At 59.9% G+C, this 16,115-nt stretch overlaps 4 protein-coding genes across 4 annotated transcripts; 2 read left to right on the plus strand and 2 right to left on the minus strand.

The window, feature by feature from the left end:
• Positions 1-1,334: 1,334 nt before the first annotated feature.
• On the plus strand, positions 1,335-3,859 carry BROUX77_004959 (uncharacterized protein; the record flags this gene model as incomplete). Its single annotated transcript, XM_073749779.1, has 2 exons — positions 1,335-1,521; positions 1,584-3,859. 2 exons carry the CDS (start codon positions 1,335-1,337, stop codon positions 3,857-3,859), a joined length of 2,463 nt encoding a protein of 820 aa, XP_073605416.1.
• A 966-nt stretch (positions 3,860-4,825) lies between these two features.
• BROUX77_004960 (uncharacterized protein) lies at positions 4,826-9,473 on the plus strand (the record flags this gene model as incomplete). Its single annotated transcript, XM_073749780.1, has 5 exons — positions 4,826-5,390; positions 5,455-7,425; positions 7,834-8,051; positions 8,452-8,786; positions 8,888-9,473. The coding sequence occupies 5 exons, from the start codon at positions 4,826-4,828 to the stop codon at positions 9,471-9,473; spliced, it is 3,675 nt and encodes a 1,224-aa protein (XP_073605417.1).
• A 304-nt stretch (positions 9,474-9,777) lies between these two features.
• On the minus strand, positions 9,778-11,073 carry BROUX77_004961 (uncharacterized protein; the record flags this gene model as incomplete). The annotated part of the gene is made up of 2 exons (XM_073749781.1): positions 9,778-10,699; positions 10,766-11,073. The coding sequence occupies 2 exons, from the start codon at positions 11,071-11,073 to the stop codon at positions 9,778-9,780; spliced, it is 1,230 nt and encodes a 409-aa protein (XP_073605418.1).
• A 580-nt stretch (positions 11,074-11,653) lies between these two features.
• BROUX77_004962 (uncharacterized protein) lies at positions 11,654-14,776 on the minus strand (the record flags this gene model as incomplete). The annotated part of the gene is made up of 4 exons (XM_073749782.1): positions 11,654-11,886; positions 11,965-14,101; positions 14,179-14,489; positions 14,698-14,776. 4 exons carry the CDS (start codon positions 14,774-14,776, stop codon positions 11,654-11,656), a joined length of 2,760 nt encoding a protein of 919 aa, XP_073605419.1.
• Positions 14,777-16,115: the final 1,339 nt, after the last annotated feature.

Raw genomic sequence — 16,115 nt, forward strand, 5'->3', positions numbered from 1 at the left:
GAAAGGGAAGAACAGGATAAAAAAAGGCAGAGGGAAGCTGCCTCAAAAAATTGGGCTGTGCAACGTTGACTAGTGCAGCTGGTTAGTGCCAAAAGTGGCACATGTGGTAATTGCTTCTTGTCTACGAGAGAGGTAGTTACGTATCTGGTGACGCACGCAGATGAGCGCTCTACAGCAAAGGAGCACTTGGACTTGTATCTAGGCACTCATTCAACGGTATCGCGACTTTTTCTTTTCCTTCAATCCAATCTGTGTGCTTGGGCTCAAAGGCCTGTAATTGCATGTCTGTGGTTATCGGTACCTGGCGCAACAAAGGATCAAAGGATTCTGGCCAGGGCAGGAACAGAAACAGAGAAAAGGGACAAGAGCCAGAAAAAGAAGGAAAGTGGGACGGCAGCTGTGGGGCCTGAGCCTGAGCCTGAGCCTGCCTTCCTTGTTCTGTACCTGCGTGGAAGCCGCGAGCGAGCGCAACTACCTCTATTGAATTGGTCTCGTAATATGTATAGACAACCCGCCGTCGGACTCCCCTCAAAGTCTCAAAAAGCCTGGGCTGTTGGGTGCCGGCTGCTGGCTTGGCCCTTGCTTTGTTCCTGGAATGTCTGTTTTGGCTGCTGGGGTGTCTGTGCTGTTTGGTTGTCTTGTCCAGTGTTACCCGTTCTCTCAATGTGTCCATCGTAGGGTAGGGAAACTGCCCCAAGAAAACTAGCCAGGGCCCGTTTGTCAGTGACGTTTTGGATGCTACTTTCTCTTTTCTTCCCAGTGCCTTCCTCGTGTTCCCGTTCTTTCCTTTTTTCTTCACCACTCCATTTTCTGCCTCACCGCCCACCGAGCGAAGAATTTTCTTTTTCTTATTCTTTCTCGCATCTTCTCTTCCAATTTTCCCTCTTTCGAATCATCGATTAATCGCCGCTTCTCTTCGACAAAAGTCTTCTCCCAGCTCCACGCGAGCCTTTTTTCCCCCGTGAGCTCTGATTCGACGCCATCGCCACGCCCATCTCGCGGCCTCACATCGCGCCTCCATCTCCCGGCAATCATCGTGCGAGACTCACCGTGGCCGGGTATATGGCGACACGCTGCGATACTCCAACCAAAACCACCCAAATCAGACGATAGGATAGCCCTGGCCCATTGTCGCCCGCTGTCAGCATCCGCTCGCATTTTCACGCCTGCCCGCTGCCACACATGACCCACAGCTGCCACTCGTAAACCGCCTCCTCGTCTGCCGCCCGCCCCGTCTCGAGCTCCGTCCCGAAGCCGCGTCTTGACGACGCCGGCCCCCCTCCTCCGCCTGCCCCGTCCCTCCGGATCCTCGCCTTTTTGGACTCTCCGTCGCCATGCTGCGTCCAGCGACTCCGCTGTCGGTGCTGCTGATCGTAGCCTTTGGCCTGCTGGTGGTCTCTGTGCTCTCCACCCCGATCATCAAGGGCGTGCCGCTCGGCACCTTCAACGACTTTGAGTATGGCGTCTTTGGCTTCTGCCACGTCGACGACTGCAGCGGCTTCCAGGTCGGCTACAAAGTCGGTGAGTACTGTCACTTGTTTCACATGATTGATCGCCCTTTTGCTGACGACCCTCTTCCATAGCCACCGACACCACCAAGGATTCCGACTTCAAGTTGGCTGCAGACACTCGGAACAACCTGACTGCGCTCTTGATTGTTCATCCCGTCGCCTGTCTGGTGACGTTAATCACCTTGGTCATGGCCTTTACTGCCCACATTCGCTCAGCCGCCCATTCCTCGCGCTACCTGCTGGCTGTGACCATTTTCAACTTTCTGTCTTTTCTGGTATCCTTGCTGGCATTCCTTGCCGATGTCCTTCTCTTCATTCCTCACTTGGGATGGGGATCCTATCTCGTTCTTGCGGCCACCATTTTGCTTGGCTTGGGCTCAATTATGGCTTGTGCCATGCGTCGCACTCTGATTAGCCGCAAGTCCCGAAAGAAGAAGATTGCCGAGCACGCTGAGATGAGCGGCGAGAACTTTTACAACCGTGAAAATGCAATCAAGGCTGCCAACGCTACCACAGTAACTGTTCCTGTGCCGTCCATTCCCGCCATTCCCAGTGCGAAACAGGGTGCTTCCGACGGGCTTCCCGCCTTTGCTACTTTTGACAGCTCAAAGGACAAGGCCGCCAGCCAGGTCAGTGACGAGCGTGTGCCTTTGACCTCCCAGAGCTCCGTCCACAGGGTCAACTCTGTAGACCAGATGGCCGACGTTCCGCTGCCCCCACCGCCCATGAACATGGGCAACTATGGCCCGCCGCGCTCCAACTCTGCCCCTCCCCAGGTTGACCAGTACGGCAACCCGATCGACCAGGGCCAGCCCATGTATCCTGCGAACCAGAATGTCTCTGTAGACCGCTTCAATAACTACACTGGCCGCGGCGGACCTCAAAACTTCCGAGGCCGCGGTGGCTACGGTGGTGGCCGTGGAGGCTACGGCGGTCCCAACGGCCCTCCTAACGGCCCTCCTGGCCCCAACAACTACCCTAACAATGGCAACAACGGATATGGCCCTTCGCCCGGACGCGGAGATGGTAACGATTATGGATATGGTGCTCGTGGAGGCTATGGCCCTGGTGCCCGTGGCGGATATGGACAAGGACGCCCGCGCCAGCCGCCGGCTAACTATCAGAATGACAATGGATATGGCTACCAAGAAACATACAACATGCCGCGCAGCAACAGTTTGAATCAGAACGGGTACAACAACGACGGATACAATGACAACTACAACATGCCCATCAACGATACGTACAACAACGTCAGCAACAACAACCTTGGTAATGATGACTACAACAACACCGGAAACACCAACAATAATTTCGTCCCCTACACTCAGCAGCAGCTTGTCATTGATAGCTACACGGATAACCTGCCCAACAATCCCACCAACCCCATGCAAGACTTTAACTTTGGAACCGAAACCACCACCGGCAATGAAAGGCGCATGAGCCTCCCGAGAGCCGAATCCCCGCCTCCTCTCCCGGCTGACGTCATTGCGACAATCTCTCCCATTGCCAGCCCTGCTGAGCCGATTGCCTTTGAGATGGAGGGAAGCACTTTTGAGGCCAAGCCGAGCACCCCTAAACCTGAAGCCGACGACAAGACCAAGAATGATAATGTCGAGCTTGACGCTACTACAAGCACACGACCCATGCGTCTTGGTGATGATTTGCGCCAGACCGTTGTTAGCACCACCAGCAAGTATAGCCAGGATGGAAATGAGAACGGCTCGGCACCCCCCAGCCCCGCCAATGGTTGGACTAACGCTGCCCGCCCGTCTGCTCTGCCGCCCCCTCTTGCCCTAGGCCGCCAGCCGTCACCCGCTACAATTCCCGAAGATGGCCCTGCTCCCGCACCCGCACCCAGTGGCGGTTATTATGAAGATGTAGAGCCTCAGTACGCCAATCAAACCCCGTCACCCAAGCCGGCGTCGCACAACATCATGATTACGCCACCCGAAGTTACCATTGACGACATTCCTCGTATGGGCGACCCGCGTAGCCCTGGTGGTGAGTCGGATGTGTCCAACTTTACCTCCATCTCTCAGCGTGGAATCAACCCTCGCTGGAACCCGAATGCGCCGCCTATGCCTCCATTCGGTGGCAGAGGTCCCATGGGCCCCGGGCCTATGGGTCCTACGGGACCTATGGGTCCCATGGGTCCTGGTCCCCGACCTCGACCGCGGCAAAACTACGGACCTGGTCCAGGCCCGGCCCCCAACAATGGCGGGCCGTGGATGGGCGGTGGTGGCGGTGGCGGTGGCGGCGGGCCGAGAAGACCCCCTCCGTCACAGCAACGCCAGGACATGCTCCTGAACAGCAACCCCGACTTTGCTCTTCCCTCACGGCGGTAAACAAGGCTCGTGTGTTGTCTTGATATCCCATGCTCCAACTCGATTTCTGCCCCAAAATGAAAACTGGCGTTGTCATTCATTCATGCTACGTCGGACGGTTTTTTTCTGACTGTGTTGATACCCTTCGCAATGTTTCCCTTGATTTTTTTTTTGTTTATCTCTTGTGTTTGATTTTGGCCAGATCTACCCGATGCTATCTTCTTGGCATGTGTTTTTTTTGTTTACTTGGCATCACTACTTTTTTTTTTTTTTCGCATAACAACGTCGTCTCGCGTTTTCTTTCCCCCGTCCTTGGCCGGTGGTTGTTGTACCAGGCCAGTCAACAAGGACCCGGCATTGTTTTTTTCTTTTCTTTTCTTTTTCTTGGGAGTTCTTTTACATCGGGTTCGGTGTTGGATAGAGTACACCGCACTGCATTTAATATCATATATTGAAAAACTATTTACAACGTTTAGATTTGTTTTGATTTCCTTTGATTCTAGCCCTATTCACGTGAATGTCCAACGGCAACCAACAACAACAACAACGATCTCGTCGACGTTTCTTCCCTTCTACCACGCCCATCGCTCTGGCGTCATTGCAACTGCTCTGCGGCCACGGGTTCTTGTTCTCCTGTTCTTGCCGTCTCGCCGGGCTTGTCGAGGGACAACAGCAGGGGCTCTGGTTCGGGGACTTCCACATGTACATACACTTCTACTCAGGGGACATGCCCAGGCCCTACGGCCTCCGGCCCAGCCGGGGCAGTCTCGTGTTGTTTGTTTCTGGACTCGAGCGAGGTTCCTGCGCCGAGGAAACTTTAGGTACTTGCATGCTTGCCTATTGCCGCGAGTTTTGTTACCGGGGCTGTCTCTTGATGTCTTGAGTCTGCGGTGCCCAGGCCTGGTCTCGGATCTATCCAGCCGACTACGTTGGTTTGTTTTTTGTGGTTTGTCTGTACCCTCTACACTACATTTGTTTTCTTTCACCATGGCAGAACCATCCACCGAGGCCTCAGGCGCCGACCCGCCAGTCTGCAGCCTCAAGCACGACAAGAAGCCCGCGGCCGGCCCCGCTGACGACCCGCCCAACAGCAGCATGCGCAAGCTGCTGCTCTCCAACTTTACGCTCAAGTCGCTCTTCAGCCTCGCCTCGTACCCCAACCCGAACCAAAACGAAGCCCGCGAGGTCATCATGGAGGTGTCTGGCGCCAGCCACCAGCTGAGCGGCGGCAGCGGCAGCGGCAGCGGCGCAGCGGTGCGCCACAGTGCCCCGGGCTCCCTGCACGCCAGCGAGCCGTGGCAGCTTGACGACGCCGAGAGCAGCGGCGGCGTGCGGCTGGGTCTGCGCGACGATGACGCCCTGTTGCCGCAGTCGAGCGGCACTGCTGCTGAAGGCGGGCCAGCGCAGCCACCACGCGGGCGCATGGGCGGCGTCGGCCCTGCACTTACGCCGGACCGGGCGGCGCTGCGGCCGTTCGCGGAGCTAGGCGGCTTGGATGTGCGTGGCAGCAGCAAGTCGGGCTGCGCGCTATACGACGGCGAAGACGACAAGGGTAAGCAGCAGCAGGCTTTTCTTTTCTATGTAGCGCACGAGTGGGTTCTGACATGCGGATGTAGATCTGGACGCGGACAACGCGGCGAAAAAGGCGTCGCCGGCGTCTGTCTCGAGCCTGCGGCCGACGGCAGAGGAGTTTATGACCAAGTGCGTGGGCGCGGGGTATGCGGCGAAGACCGGGTTTGCGGAGGCGGCTGGCGTCTCGGGCACGGCGTCTGCGCGGCCGAGCCAGGGCCTGTCTTTGACAAGTGTGTCGCAGCCGCAGCCGCAGCCGCAGGTGTTTTCGTTTTCGAGTCACTGCCGCTCGGTGGATTCGGACGGAAGCCAGAACACCGTCTTGTCCGACCGCTCGCGCAGCCTGGGCTCATCGGGGTCGACGGCCGACTTTGCCGACTTGGGGTTGCACGAGTCGCGCCGCCACCGCAGACAGGGCCGCAAGGCGGCGGCCAAGAGCGGAGCGGCGTCACGAGGCAAGACTGCTGGCGCGGATGTAGATGCCGAGGAGGCCACGTTGGCCGCGGAGATGGTTGTGCCGCAGCTGCAGGCGCTCCGCAAGGCACTGCGGGCCATGCCGCCGCCGGGCGAGAGGACGTGGAGCCAGCATACCGAGGCGTGCCATATTGAGAGGCAGATGGCGGACATTGGAGGCCAGTCGAAGCAGGTGCCGGGCCGGGCGCAGCGGGCGCCTGGTGGAGATGGCTTCGGACCGGGTGCGATGGATTCGGGCCTGCCAAGTGCCACTGGTAGGCAGGCCTCGGCGACTGAGATGGCCGACGGCGTGCAGACCCAGGGCCGCTTTGCGCGGGCAAGCAAGGCTGCCAGGCAGCGCTATCGCCACGTCTCGGACGTGGGCCAGTCTCTGGGCGGCCGGCGTGTCTTGTCTTTGTCTAGCGTGCCGCCACCGCGCCCCTCGTTTCCTGTGCACTCGGCCAGCGATTTTGGCGGACTTGAGAGCCCTGCGTTGGCTGAAGGAGCACAGGGCGCTGAGACGGACGGCCGTGCAGCCGCGGCAGATGTAGAGTGCTGCGTGGCGCCGGTTGCCCCGACGCCTGTGGCGGCGCAGGCAGTCAAGTTCCTGGATGTCGCTGCCGCCGCCGCTGCTGCTGGTGGCGGGGGTCTTGGCGCTGTGCGGAGCGGACAGACACCGGGCTTGGCGGCTGCTGCGACGTCGGCGCCGGCGGTGGGCGGTCTGGCACTTTGGCCAAGCCCCGGCGTGCATCCTACCGGCACGCACACGGCGCCGCCGACGGTGGCACGGTCGCTGCATGGACAGCCTGGACATGGCGACCAGCTTTTGATGGCCGCGTCGAGGGGTGGCTTGCAGGCGCTGTCGGCGCAGATCAGGTCGCATCATTCAAGTCCGCAGCATGAGAGTGAGCAGGTGGCCATGTCTGAACACCAGGCGGCGCAGCAGATGCCGGCTTGTGGGAACCCGTTGGCGGTCCGACACTACTACCCGCACCCGGTGCCGGCGGGGCAAGACGACTACTGCATGTATTGCAGTTTTGAAGAGTACAATCCCGAGCTGCAGCAGGTCCGTGGCGGCATCAACTACGACTACAGAGGCCAGGACATGGGCGAGCGGCAAATGAAGGCGGCGCAGCTGCGGGATGCATATGCCGCAGAAGAAGAGCAGCCGGCATTCGGCTTGGCTGCGTCTTCGACTTCTGGCTCGAAGGCCAGGCCGTGCATCCCCATCCCCGACGCCCCGTGGCCGTATGGCCTCGGCGTCCACGGCAGCGCGGAGATGAAGGAGGCGCTCCTGGCGCGGGCGTATCCGCTGCACATGGGCGCCAAGGAGGTGCGGGTTCTGGAGCGGCAGAGGCAGAGCTTCCACGAACCGCGACAGGCGGAGATTGACAAAGCGCTGGCGCTGGCCCTGACGCTGGTCGACCCCGGCACGCTGATTCCGGGCGATATGTGGGCGGCGGCGGACGACAGATGGCGGGGCGAGGGCGAGAGCGAGGGCGAGGAGGAGGGCCGGGGAGACAGGATGCTCCCGGTTGGGGGGCTGGATGCGGGCTGGACTGGGCGTGAGTGGGCGCCGGCGAGGATCCCGCCCGAGAGCGAGAGGATGCATGGGCCTATTGGCGGGCACTGGGAGAAGTACCGCAGGCCGTGGGCGGGGCTGCAGGCTGCGCTTGCGGAGGAGGCGAGGGCGGTGAGGGCGGCTGTGGCGGACGGGGAGGAGGCAGGGATTCGAGGAGGAGGAGGGGAGTCTTGGTAGGGCGTGGAGGTCAGTGTGGTGGTGCAGCCTTGTGGATCTTGGGGGCTTTTTTTTGTTCTTTTATTTTCTACCCCAGACCAGACCCCGAGGCTGATTAGATATCAAGTATTTGTACCTGTAACGATCCAAGCCTAGCCATAGCCCGCCAGCCCGGCGTATTGCTATTGTTATCACCAACTACCGTTTCTGCCGCAGTTTCTGTTGACTGTCTCAGCCATGGATTTCCCGCCCGGCGATTCTTCGAGCCAGCCGCCCTGTTTCGGCGGATCCAGCCAGCCGGCATATGCCCCGTCGTTTATGAGCGTGCCACCCCCGCTCCCGCTCCCGCAGGGCGGCCTGGCCGCCAGCACGGCCGAGGAGTGTCCGGCAAGTGGAGCGGCAGACGCCGCGGGACCGGAGGAGGAGTGGAGGCGCGGGATGACGTCGCCGTCTGTAAGTGACTTGTTGTTTCTTGTTCAAGCGAGAGTCTGGGGGGGCCTGGGGGCGCCGTAGCCTAGGGGCCCAGGCTTCTGGGGTTTGGGGGTCTGGGGGGGCTAGAACCTTCTGATTCCCCCCCCTGGCGGCTAGACTAGAGAACTCCGCTCTTGGGCTCTCGTTGGCTGTGGCTTTGACTTTGAGATTTCAGCCGGCCCCTTGGCGATCTCCCTGCCTTCATCTCTCGTGGATTCTCGCCTGTTCTTGTGCCTCTTTCGATTCTCTTGCCCCTCTCCCTGCCCAAAAAAAGAAAAAAAAAAGAAGAAAAGAACAAGGGACCATGGCTCTGTACAACTCGTATTCGTCCCCCACGGCCTCGGCCGACCCCGCGACAACTTCCAACGCTGCCGGGACCCAGAACACGGCCTTTGCTCACACTCCGATTCTTCCGCTGCAGACGCTTTTCGAGCCGTTTCCGCCGGCGCCGCACGCCGGGCACCACCAGCACCAGCTCGACGCCTTTGGGTTCGACCCCACCGCCGCCATGCAGTTTGCGGCTGTCGTGCCGGGCGCACCGCAACAACAACAGCAACAGCATGCCGTCCCCGGCTTTGCGCCGCTGACACCGCCGATTGCGTCGCATGTCGAACAGACGCCACCGCCGCCGCCTGCGGGCCGTCGGCCTGGGTCGAATTCGGACGACGATGAGTTGACGCCGGCCCAGTCGCGGCGCAAAGCGCAGAACCGCGCAGCGTAAGTGAGCGCTCTTGTGTTGGGGGATCTGAGGGGTGTTTCGGTCTCCCGTTTGTTTCGTCTTGCTTTTGCTCCCGCTCACACTTTCTCTCTCTCCCTAGACAACGGGCCTTCCGCGAACGCAAGGAACGCCACGTCAAGGAACTCGAAGAAAAACTCGCCTCGCTCGAAGCGTCCAGCCAGCAAACATCCACAGAAAACGAGCAGCTCCGCCGCCGCATCGAGAAAATCACAACCGAGAACGAGATCCTGCGCGTGACTGGCGCCGCTGCCGCTGCCGCCGCCGCCATGTCCTCGGCCTCGCCGTCCGCCGGCCCCGGCCACGCGCCACTGCACACGGCTACCGCCGCCGCCGCCGCGGCTGCGCCCGCACCCACCACGGGCCCGATGACGTACGACCCCGACAGCTTCTACACGGACATGCTCGAGGGCCACGAGAACAAGACGCGCAGCCACCGCGTCGTGGTCTCGGACTCGGGCGAGCGGCTGCTGGCGGTAGCGGCGGCGTGGGATTTGATTGTCGGCCACGAGCTGTTCCGCACGGGCCGCGTCAATCTGGAGAGCGTCAGCGACAGGCTGAAGATGCACGTGCGCTGCGATGGGCAGGGGCCCGTGTTTGGCGAGCGGGATATCAGGCGCGCGATTGAGGAGAGTGTGTTGGAGGAGGTGGATGACGAGGTGCTGTGAGGGCGAGGAGAGCGGCGGCCTCGGGCTTTGTGTGTATGCATTTGGGTTTTGTTTACGTGTTGGGCGTTTTGCTGGTACTGTTGCCATGGCCAGAGGGAAAAGGGCATCTGCAAGTGCTTTCAACTTTCTGTTTTTACTATGGAAGATATATATAACTATCTATATACATGTGTATGGGTCCGTTTTTATATCGGTGTAGATGGGGGTCTAGTCGTGGTAGTCTAAGGGGAGGGCAGAAGGAGAAAAGAAGGGACAGAGACACAAGGCAGATATTCACAAGACAAACGGCACGCACACCCTCTGCTCACGCCGTCTTCTTGTCCTCCTGGCCTTCGACATACGGGTGCTTGATGGTCAGGCACCAGATGTCCAGGTAGTCACAGATGGTCACAATCACGTCCACCACAAACGACGAGTACACGCCGACGGCAAAGCCAAACATGAGGAACATGTAGGCCACCTGGTACACGCCGGTGCCCAGGGCGCTCGGCCAGCCGACGCCGACGTGGGCGCGCAGCACGGGGCCCAGGGCGTCGGCAATGCCCAGGACCAGCGGCAGGCCCAGCACGTTGAAGTGCGGAAAGTCGAGGCGCACGAGGTGGGCGGTGATGATGCGGCCGACGGCGTAGGCGTTGATCAGGCCGGCAAAGACGAGGAACGGCACCAAGTGCTGGTGCAGAATCACCGGCTGCAGCGCCAGGTACCCGGCAATCAGGGCCCAGATGGCAAAGAACGGCAGCAGGCCGACCAGGGCAAAGCGGCTGCGGTCGCCGCGGGCGCGGCGCGCGCGGATCACGCTGCGCGCAGCCTCGAACGTGTTGAACACCATGACCACGGTGCCTAGCACCGTGTACCACTCGGTGAAGCTGAGCTGGCGCACGGGCGCCGGCAGGAAGCCGGGCGCCGGCAGCCCCAGCGTGGCCAGCATCGGCTGCTTCCAGAACGACGCGCCGCCGAGGAAGCCGGTGGCGGCGTAGACGGCCACGAGGATCAGCACGCCCTCGACGGGCCCGTTGACGATGCCCAGTGTCAGCGTCTTGGTGTGGTACTCGTCCCACGTCTGCACGTAAAAGGTCAGCGACGACGCAAACAGCGTGACCACCGTCATCCAGCCCTGGCCCATGTTCTGCGTGGCGGCAAAGATGATGGCCTCCAGCGCCGTGTTGAGCGCGTCGACGCCGTGGTCAAAGAGCTCGCCGAGGGGGCCGCTTTGGCGCGTGCGGCGGCTGCGGAGACGCCGGGGTTGTTAGCACGGGGACTCGGCCCGGAGGGGAAAACACGGAGACACTCACGCCTGGGAGCCGTCAACGGCATCAAACGTCTGGTACAGCAGCAGGCCGGCCGCCCACGAGAAATAGACCCACGGTGGGCAGTCCTGGTCCAGCGTGGGATTGTACCACAGCAGCGTCAGAAAATTGACGATCACAAAGCCAAAGCCCGACAGCGTAATCAAATTCGGCGCCATGCTCATGGGGAAGAGCTTGATGACGACATTCGAGTAGAACGGCTTGAGGATGTATTTGGAGACGAGCGAGTGGTCGACGCCCGAGTATTTGTACTCCTTGAGGCCCGGGAGGGACTCTTGGCGGACGTAGACCATGGCGGGCGGCGGGGCGGAGAAGGCGGGGCCCGGGGAGACGGTGGGCGGAGGAGTCGGAGATCCGGTCGGTCGGTCGGTCGGTTAGTCTATCGGCAGTCGTTTGCTTCCGCAGCGGAAGAGACACGTGAAGCAAAGCCGGAAGCACGAAAAAGAAGCCACGCACGCAGCAACAAGAAAAGCGAAGCAGAAAAAAAAGGAAGAAGAAAAAAGACGCCGTTCTTGCCCAGAGATCCCCCACGCAATGGAAGTCAATGGAATCTCGCCGAATCACAATGTCAAGATCTTTGCGGCACATCGCCCCTCCTTCCGCCGGAGAACTGCTGCAACCAGACTCATAGGGAAGGCGTTCGCGGGATATTGTCGGCTAAATTGCCCGGGGCCGGCAGAATCTGGCTCTGGCCTGACCGCCTTTCACATGCATGTGACACTAGCTCTTGTACGACCACGACAAGAGATTCCCTCACAACCACAGCTCAACTTGAATCAAAACGTAATAATATAATGCGCTCTCGGAAACAATAAACAAATCCCAAAAGAAGGAAAACACCCCTCTCTCTCCCTCTCTCTACCGGCCGCCCCCTCACGCCAGCGCGCTCAGCACCAGCGCCGCCACATTCTCCTCCTCGCTGCGCACCACTACCTTGGTCGTCACGCCCGCCTTGGCCGAAAAGGCCATGCGTGCACTGGCCACCACCTTACCGCCGGTAATCGTCTTGCCCAGCATCTTGAGTGTGTGCGTGGCCTGGTTGACTGGCACGTCGGTGCCCTCGAGGGGCTGCAATGACAGCGCCTTGGCAATCTGCTCTGTGGCATCTAGTAGACGGAAAACAAATGTCGTTAGCAAAAGTCTCTCCGCTTCTCTCTCTCTGTTACTTGTGTCGTAGTACATACTTGCTATGCTCTTCATGTCGCCCAGCTGCAGCGTCTCCGTGGCCTCGTCGCCAGACGCGCCAACCTGCTCCCAGAGGTGGTTAAAGTTGCCCGCAAACAGCGGCACCACGTAGTCGCTGCCTGAGAGCTCAAACTCGCCCACCTCGTACTCGTCGTCGTAGCCGTCGTCTTCGGGCTCGTTGGTTGACGGGTCGATTTCCTTAATGGTGAACTTGAGCACGTTGGAGAACGCGCTGACTGGCAGAGCCTCGGCACCGCCCGCCTTGCGGAACGCCACGTACACCTGGCCCGGCACGTCCGTCTCCAGCTTGGCCGCTTGCAGGATAAACTCCTCCTCGAGCTCCTCCTCGTCGCCAGCCGTAGCAACCACCGACACATTCTCGAGCACCGTCGACGGCAGCGTGTTCTTGACGTCGTACTGCAGCACAATGTGCTCCTTGAACACGTGCTTGACCACGCTGACAACGTACTCGGTCTCGGCCTCGGTCAGCTCGACCGGCGCCGACGACTTGAGCACAGCGCCAAACGCCGCCATTTCGGGAATCTGCATGAGCTCCTGTGCATAGCGCTGAGCCACGGCCGACGCCGACGCAGCCGCCTCGGCCGCGCCGCTGGGTGCCGCCTTGCTGGCGCTCGTCTTGCTGGGCTTGGTCAGCGGCGTTGACGCCGTCAGCTTCTTGGTGCGGTCTTCGGCATCCACCTGCTCCTTGGTGACGGTCGGCACCTTGGAAATGTCAAACGGCTCGGCAAAGCTTTCCTTGTCGTCAGACGTAACATACACCACAAGCTGCTTCTCAAAGTACTCGAGCGAAAAGACATTGTCGTTCTTGACAAAGCGCACGGCCAGCTCGTCGTCCTCCTCGTCCATGAGACGCAAGTTCAGCGCAGCACGGTCGCGCACCTCGTCGTCAACGTCGTCTAGGCAGCGCGTCAACAACACGTGTACGCTCTTCTTGACCTCGGGGTCCTTTTGGCCCACACCAAACTTGGCCAGCGCAGTCACAGCCGCCGCACGAACAATCGAGTTTTCGAGGACAACGCGATTGTAAATGTAGCGAATGTACTTGGTCGGGTGGGCCGTCTTGGGGCCCTCGAGGCCAATCAGGTGCAGGATGCGCACAGCCAGCTTGGTGAACTCGCAGTCCTCGATAAATTCGCACAGGTGGGCCAGCGCCTCCTCCTTGGATGTTGGCACAAACTTGATCAGATCAAACATGCTCTCCACCACCGACCGCTTAAACTCGTAGCCGCCCTCGTCGCGGAGGATGCCGCTGAGAAAGGTCAGCATGCCAGCCTGCTTGCTGGGGAACTTGAGGCACAGCGTGCGGATGGCCTCGACAATGGTAATCTTGAACTCGTCCGAGATTTCCGACATGAGATTGGAGATTTGCTTCATCAGGCGGTCGACACTTGCCTCGGTGCCCGTCTTGAGCAGCGTGGTAATAGCAAACGTCGCAATCGACCGGTTCGAGTTGGAGATGAGGAGCTCAATGTCGGGGTTGCACGGGCTGACAGCTGCCGGCTTGAACGAGGCAATGTTGTGCAAGATGCGTAGCGCAGCAAACTTGGTCACGGCGCGCGGCGACGTGAGGAACAGCTGCAGCGTATGCACGGCCTGGGTGACCTCGGCGTCGCTGACATCGCGCATGTCGCAAATGGCCTTGGCAGCCTCAAAGTTGACCATTTCGCTCTTGTGTCTCAGCCACCCGTCCAGCAGCTGCATCATGGGCTTGCGCAGCGACGCATCCTCATCGGCCAGCTGGGCAGCCAAACGCACGAGCATTATCAGCGCAGCCGAGTTCTTGACGGCGCCGGGCGTGCCAAACTGCTGCACCATCTTGACGAGGGCCATGCGGTCGTGCATGCGCATCTGGTAGAGCAGGCCGATGGCGTGATATTGGGTCATGGTCGAGTTGTTGAGCGGCATCTGATTGCTGGACGAGAAGCCGAGCGAGAAACCGCCCGACGACTTGTTGGATGCACCGGCCTCCTGGGTCTCGCTCTGCCAGCGCCGCACAACATCGCGGGCAATAGGTAGCAGATGGTAGGACGAAACGAGGGCGGCTGAGGAAACGGACGGGTTCTTGTCGACAATGGCGGTCTTCATGACACGTTCGATGGATTGGACAGTGGAGGCCTGTGCACACGGCGAGCGAATGGGTTAACCCTGGGGAGCTGGGGAGGTACGGGGGGTTTTCAAGGCCGGCAACTTACATCAATGATGCGGCACAGGGCACGAATGGCATTGGGGCGGAAGATGGCATCGGTGCCGCCGCCCGTGTCCTTCATGATGGTGCTCGTGACCATGATGATGTCTTCGGCCGAGCTGGAGAGCTCCTTGATGACCAGGTGCACCATTTGGCGCAGGCCGGCATCTTTGTTCTGGAACAGCTTGGAGATGCCAAAGAAGAGCGTGGTGGCCTCGGTGGTGGGAAACTTTTCGCCCGTGTAGAGCAGCAGGGCAATCTTGGTCAGGAGAATCCGGCATTTGCGCGGTTGGATTGGCGAGGAGTTGAATAGGCGTGCTGGGAGACGGAACGGTGGTTAGCGCTGATCAAAGAAGGGGGAGGCGGAGGGACCACAGAAGCGGCAGCGCCAGGGGCAGCCGAAGCCGAAGCCGGCGCCATTGGCGGGCCGAGACTCGCGGGCCGGCCTCGACCGGGCCTCGTCAGGGGAAGCTCAAGCTATGGGCACGGTGGCTCCAAGCTCCAGCAACAAGAGCGCCAAACTCACCCTCTTGGAATACCTGCGTGCGGTCGGCCCGCACAAGGCCGACGTCGGCATCGTCGTCTTTTTTGCCGCCGTAACTCATTCTCGAAGCTGGAGCTGATGCTGTGGTGCCGTTCAATGCGTAAAGGTCGTGTTGATTGTAAGCGGCAAGTTTGCGGTGAGAGTGGAATCTGGCCTGGCGCTTGGTTTCAATGGAGCCCCATTCCAGCGGCCAACATCGACACGTCTCACTTGGGACTTGGCCGGGGGGAGGCGGCAACTTTAAAGTGGGGTGGCTTTGTCAGCGGGTACACGTGCGTATCACGTGGAGGAGCAAAGTAGGGTTGAGGTTGTAGCAACAGGGTCTTGGGACTTGTCTCAGAATCATCTTAGGGTTATGCGGCTGTCAGCCATGGCATACCCCGCTCGGCTTGAAACTCTTCTGGAAACTGATGCCAGCAAACGGGGAAAGCCCTCCCTCCAAATGCACACACCACGAATAACAAGTAACTACCACACTTCTTACTTGTTGCTTCTTACCTGTTCCTGGGCTGGAGTAATTGCCGGCTTCTACGGCAGCCACCGCGCTCTGTTGACTTTGCCGCCTGTATACTCAATTCAATTTCTTCACCACCGCAACGCCGAGTCTGTCCTCACTTGTCTGTAGCCATTTATCCATCTGTACTTATCTTTGCACTCTCTCACCAAAAAAATCTCTGCCCTTGCGAAACACACCAAAATGCGTCCATGCTCGTCATTGCCTGCCACGTCTTTTCACCGCCTTCCAAATCCACCAGCCCACCAATACCCGCCCACCCCTCTTTTTCTTTCCGGCGGTTGCCATTCCTGGAAACTGAGGAGGGGAGGCGGTTGCCTGCATTCCAGTGCACAAGTAGCGGTACCTGCCGGCCCACACAACTCGCACAGTGCCCAAGGTACCGGTACTTCTGCCGTACTTTTGGCCCTGCTCCTGTTTGCCCCCCCGCGATGGATCTAGCGACGGAGCATCCGCAGTCAAAGTATGAGGCACATGAAAAAAAATTCAAAGTGGAGCCGAGTACTCGCGACTTATCAGGATGCGCGAATAAGCTACCAGCGAGCTGGTAGCAGATACAAGGGCATGGAAGACTTGCTAGCGTTCTGGCCCCCGGTGCCTGTCTGGCTGGCGACCAATGGCCCAGCTACCCTGTGCCGGAGTGCACCACCCACGACTCGCCCACACTCCAATGGCTTCAGATGGCCAAAAAACGCGATGAAAAGAGCGGCCTGGCCGTGCTCAGCAGGCAATATGTGGCCTCTCGCCGCCGCCAACGGCCAATGACTCACGCCCAAACACACAAGCAGGCCTCAATGGGCCACGCCGGCTTGCTGTGCAGCAGATAGCCACCACACACTAGCCTGGGCTGCCGAAACCACACACAGCAGAGTCTGCGCTCTCCACT

Source organism: Berkeleyomyces rouxiae (genome assembly GCF_048999995.1).
Source record: "Berkeleyomyces rouxiae strain 22BRR77 chromosome Unknown BrBRR77_ptg000004l, whole genome shotgun sequence".
Classification (NCBI taxonomy): domain Eukaryota; kingdom Fungi; phylum Ascomycota; class Sordariomycetes; order Microascales; family Ceratocystidaceae; genus Berkeleyomyces; species Berkeleyomyces rouxiae.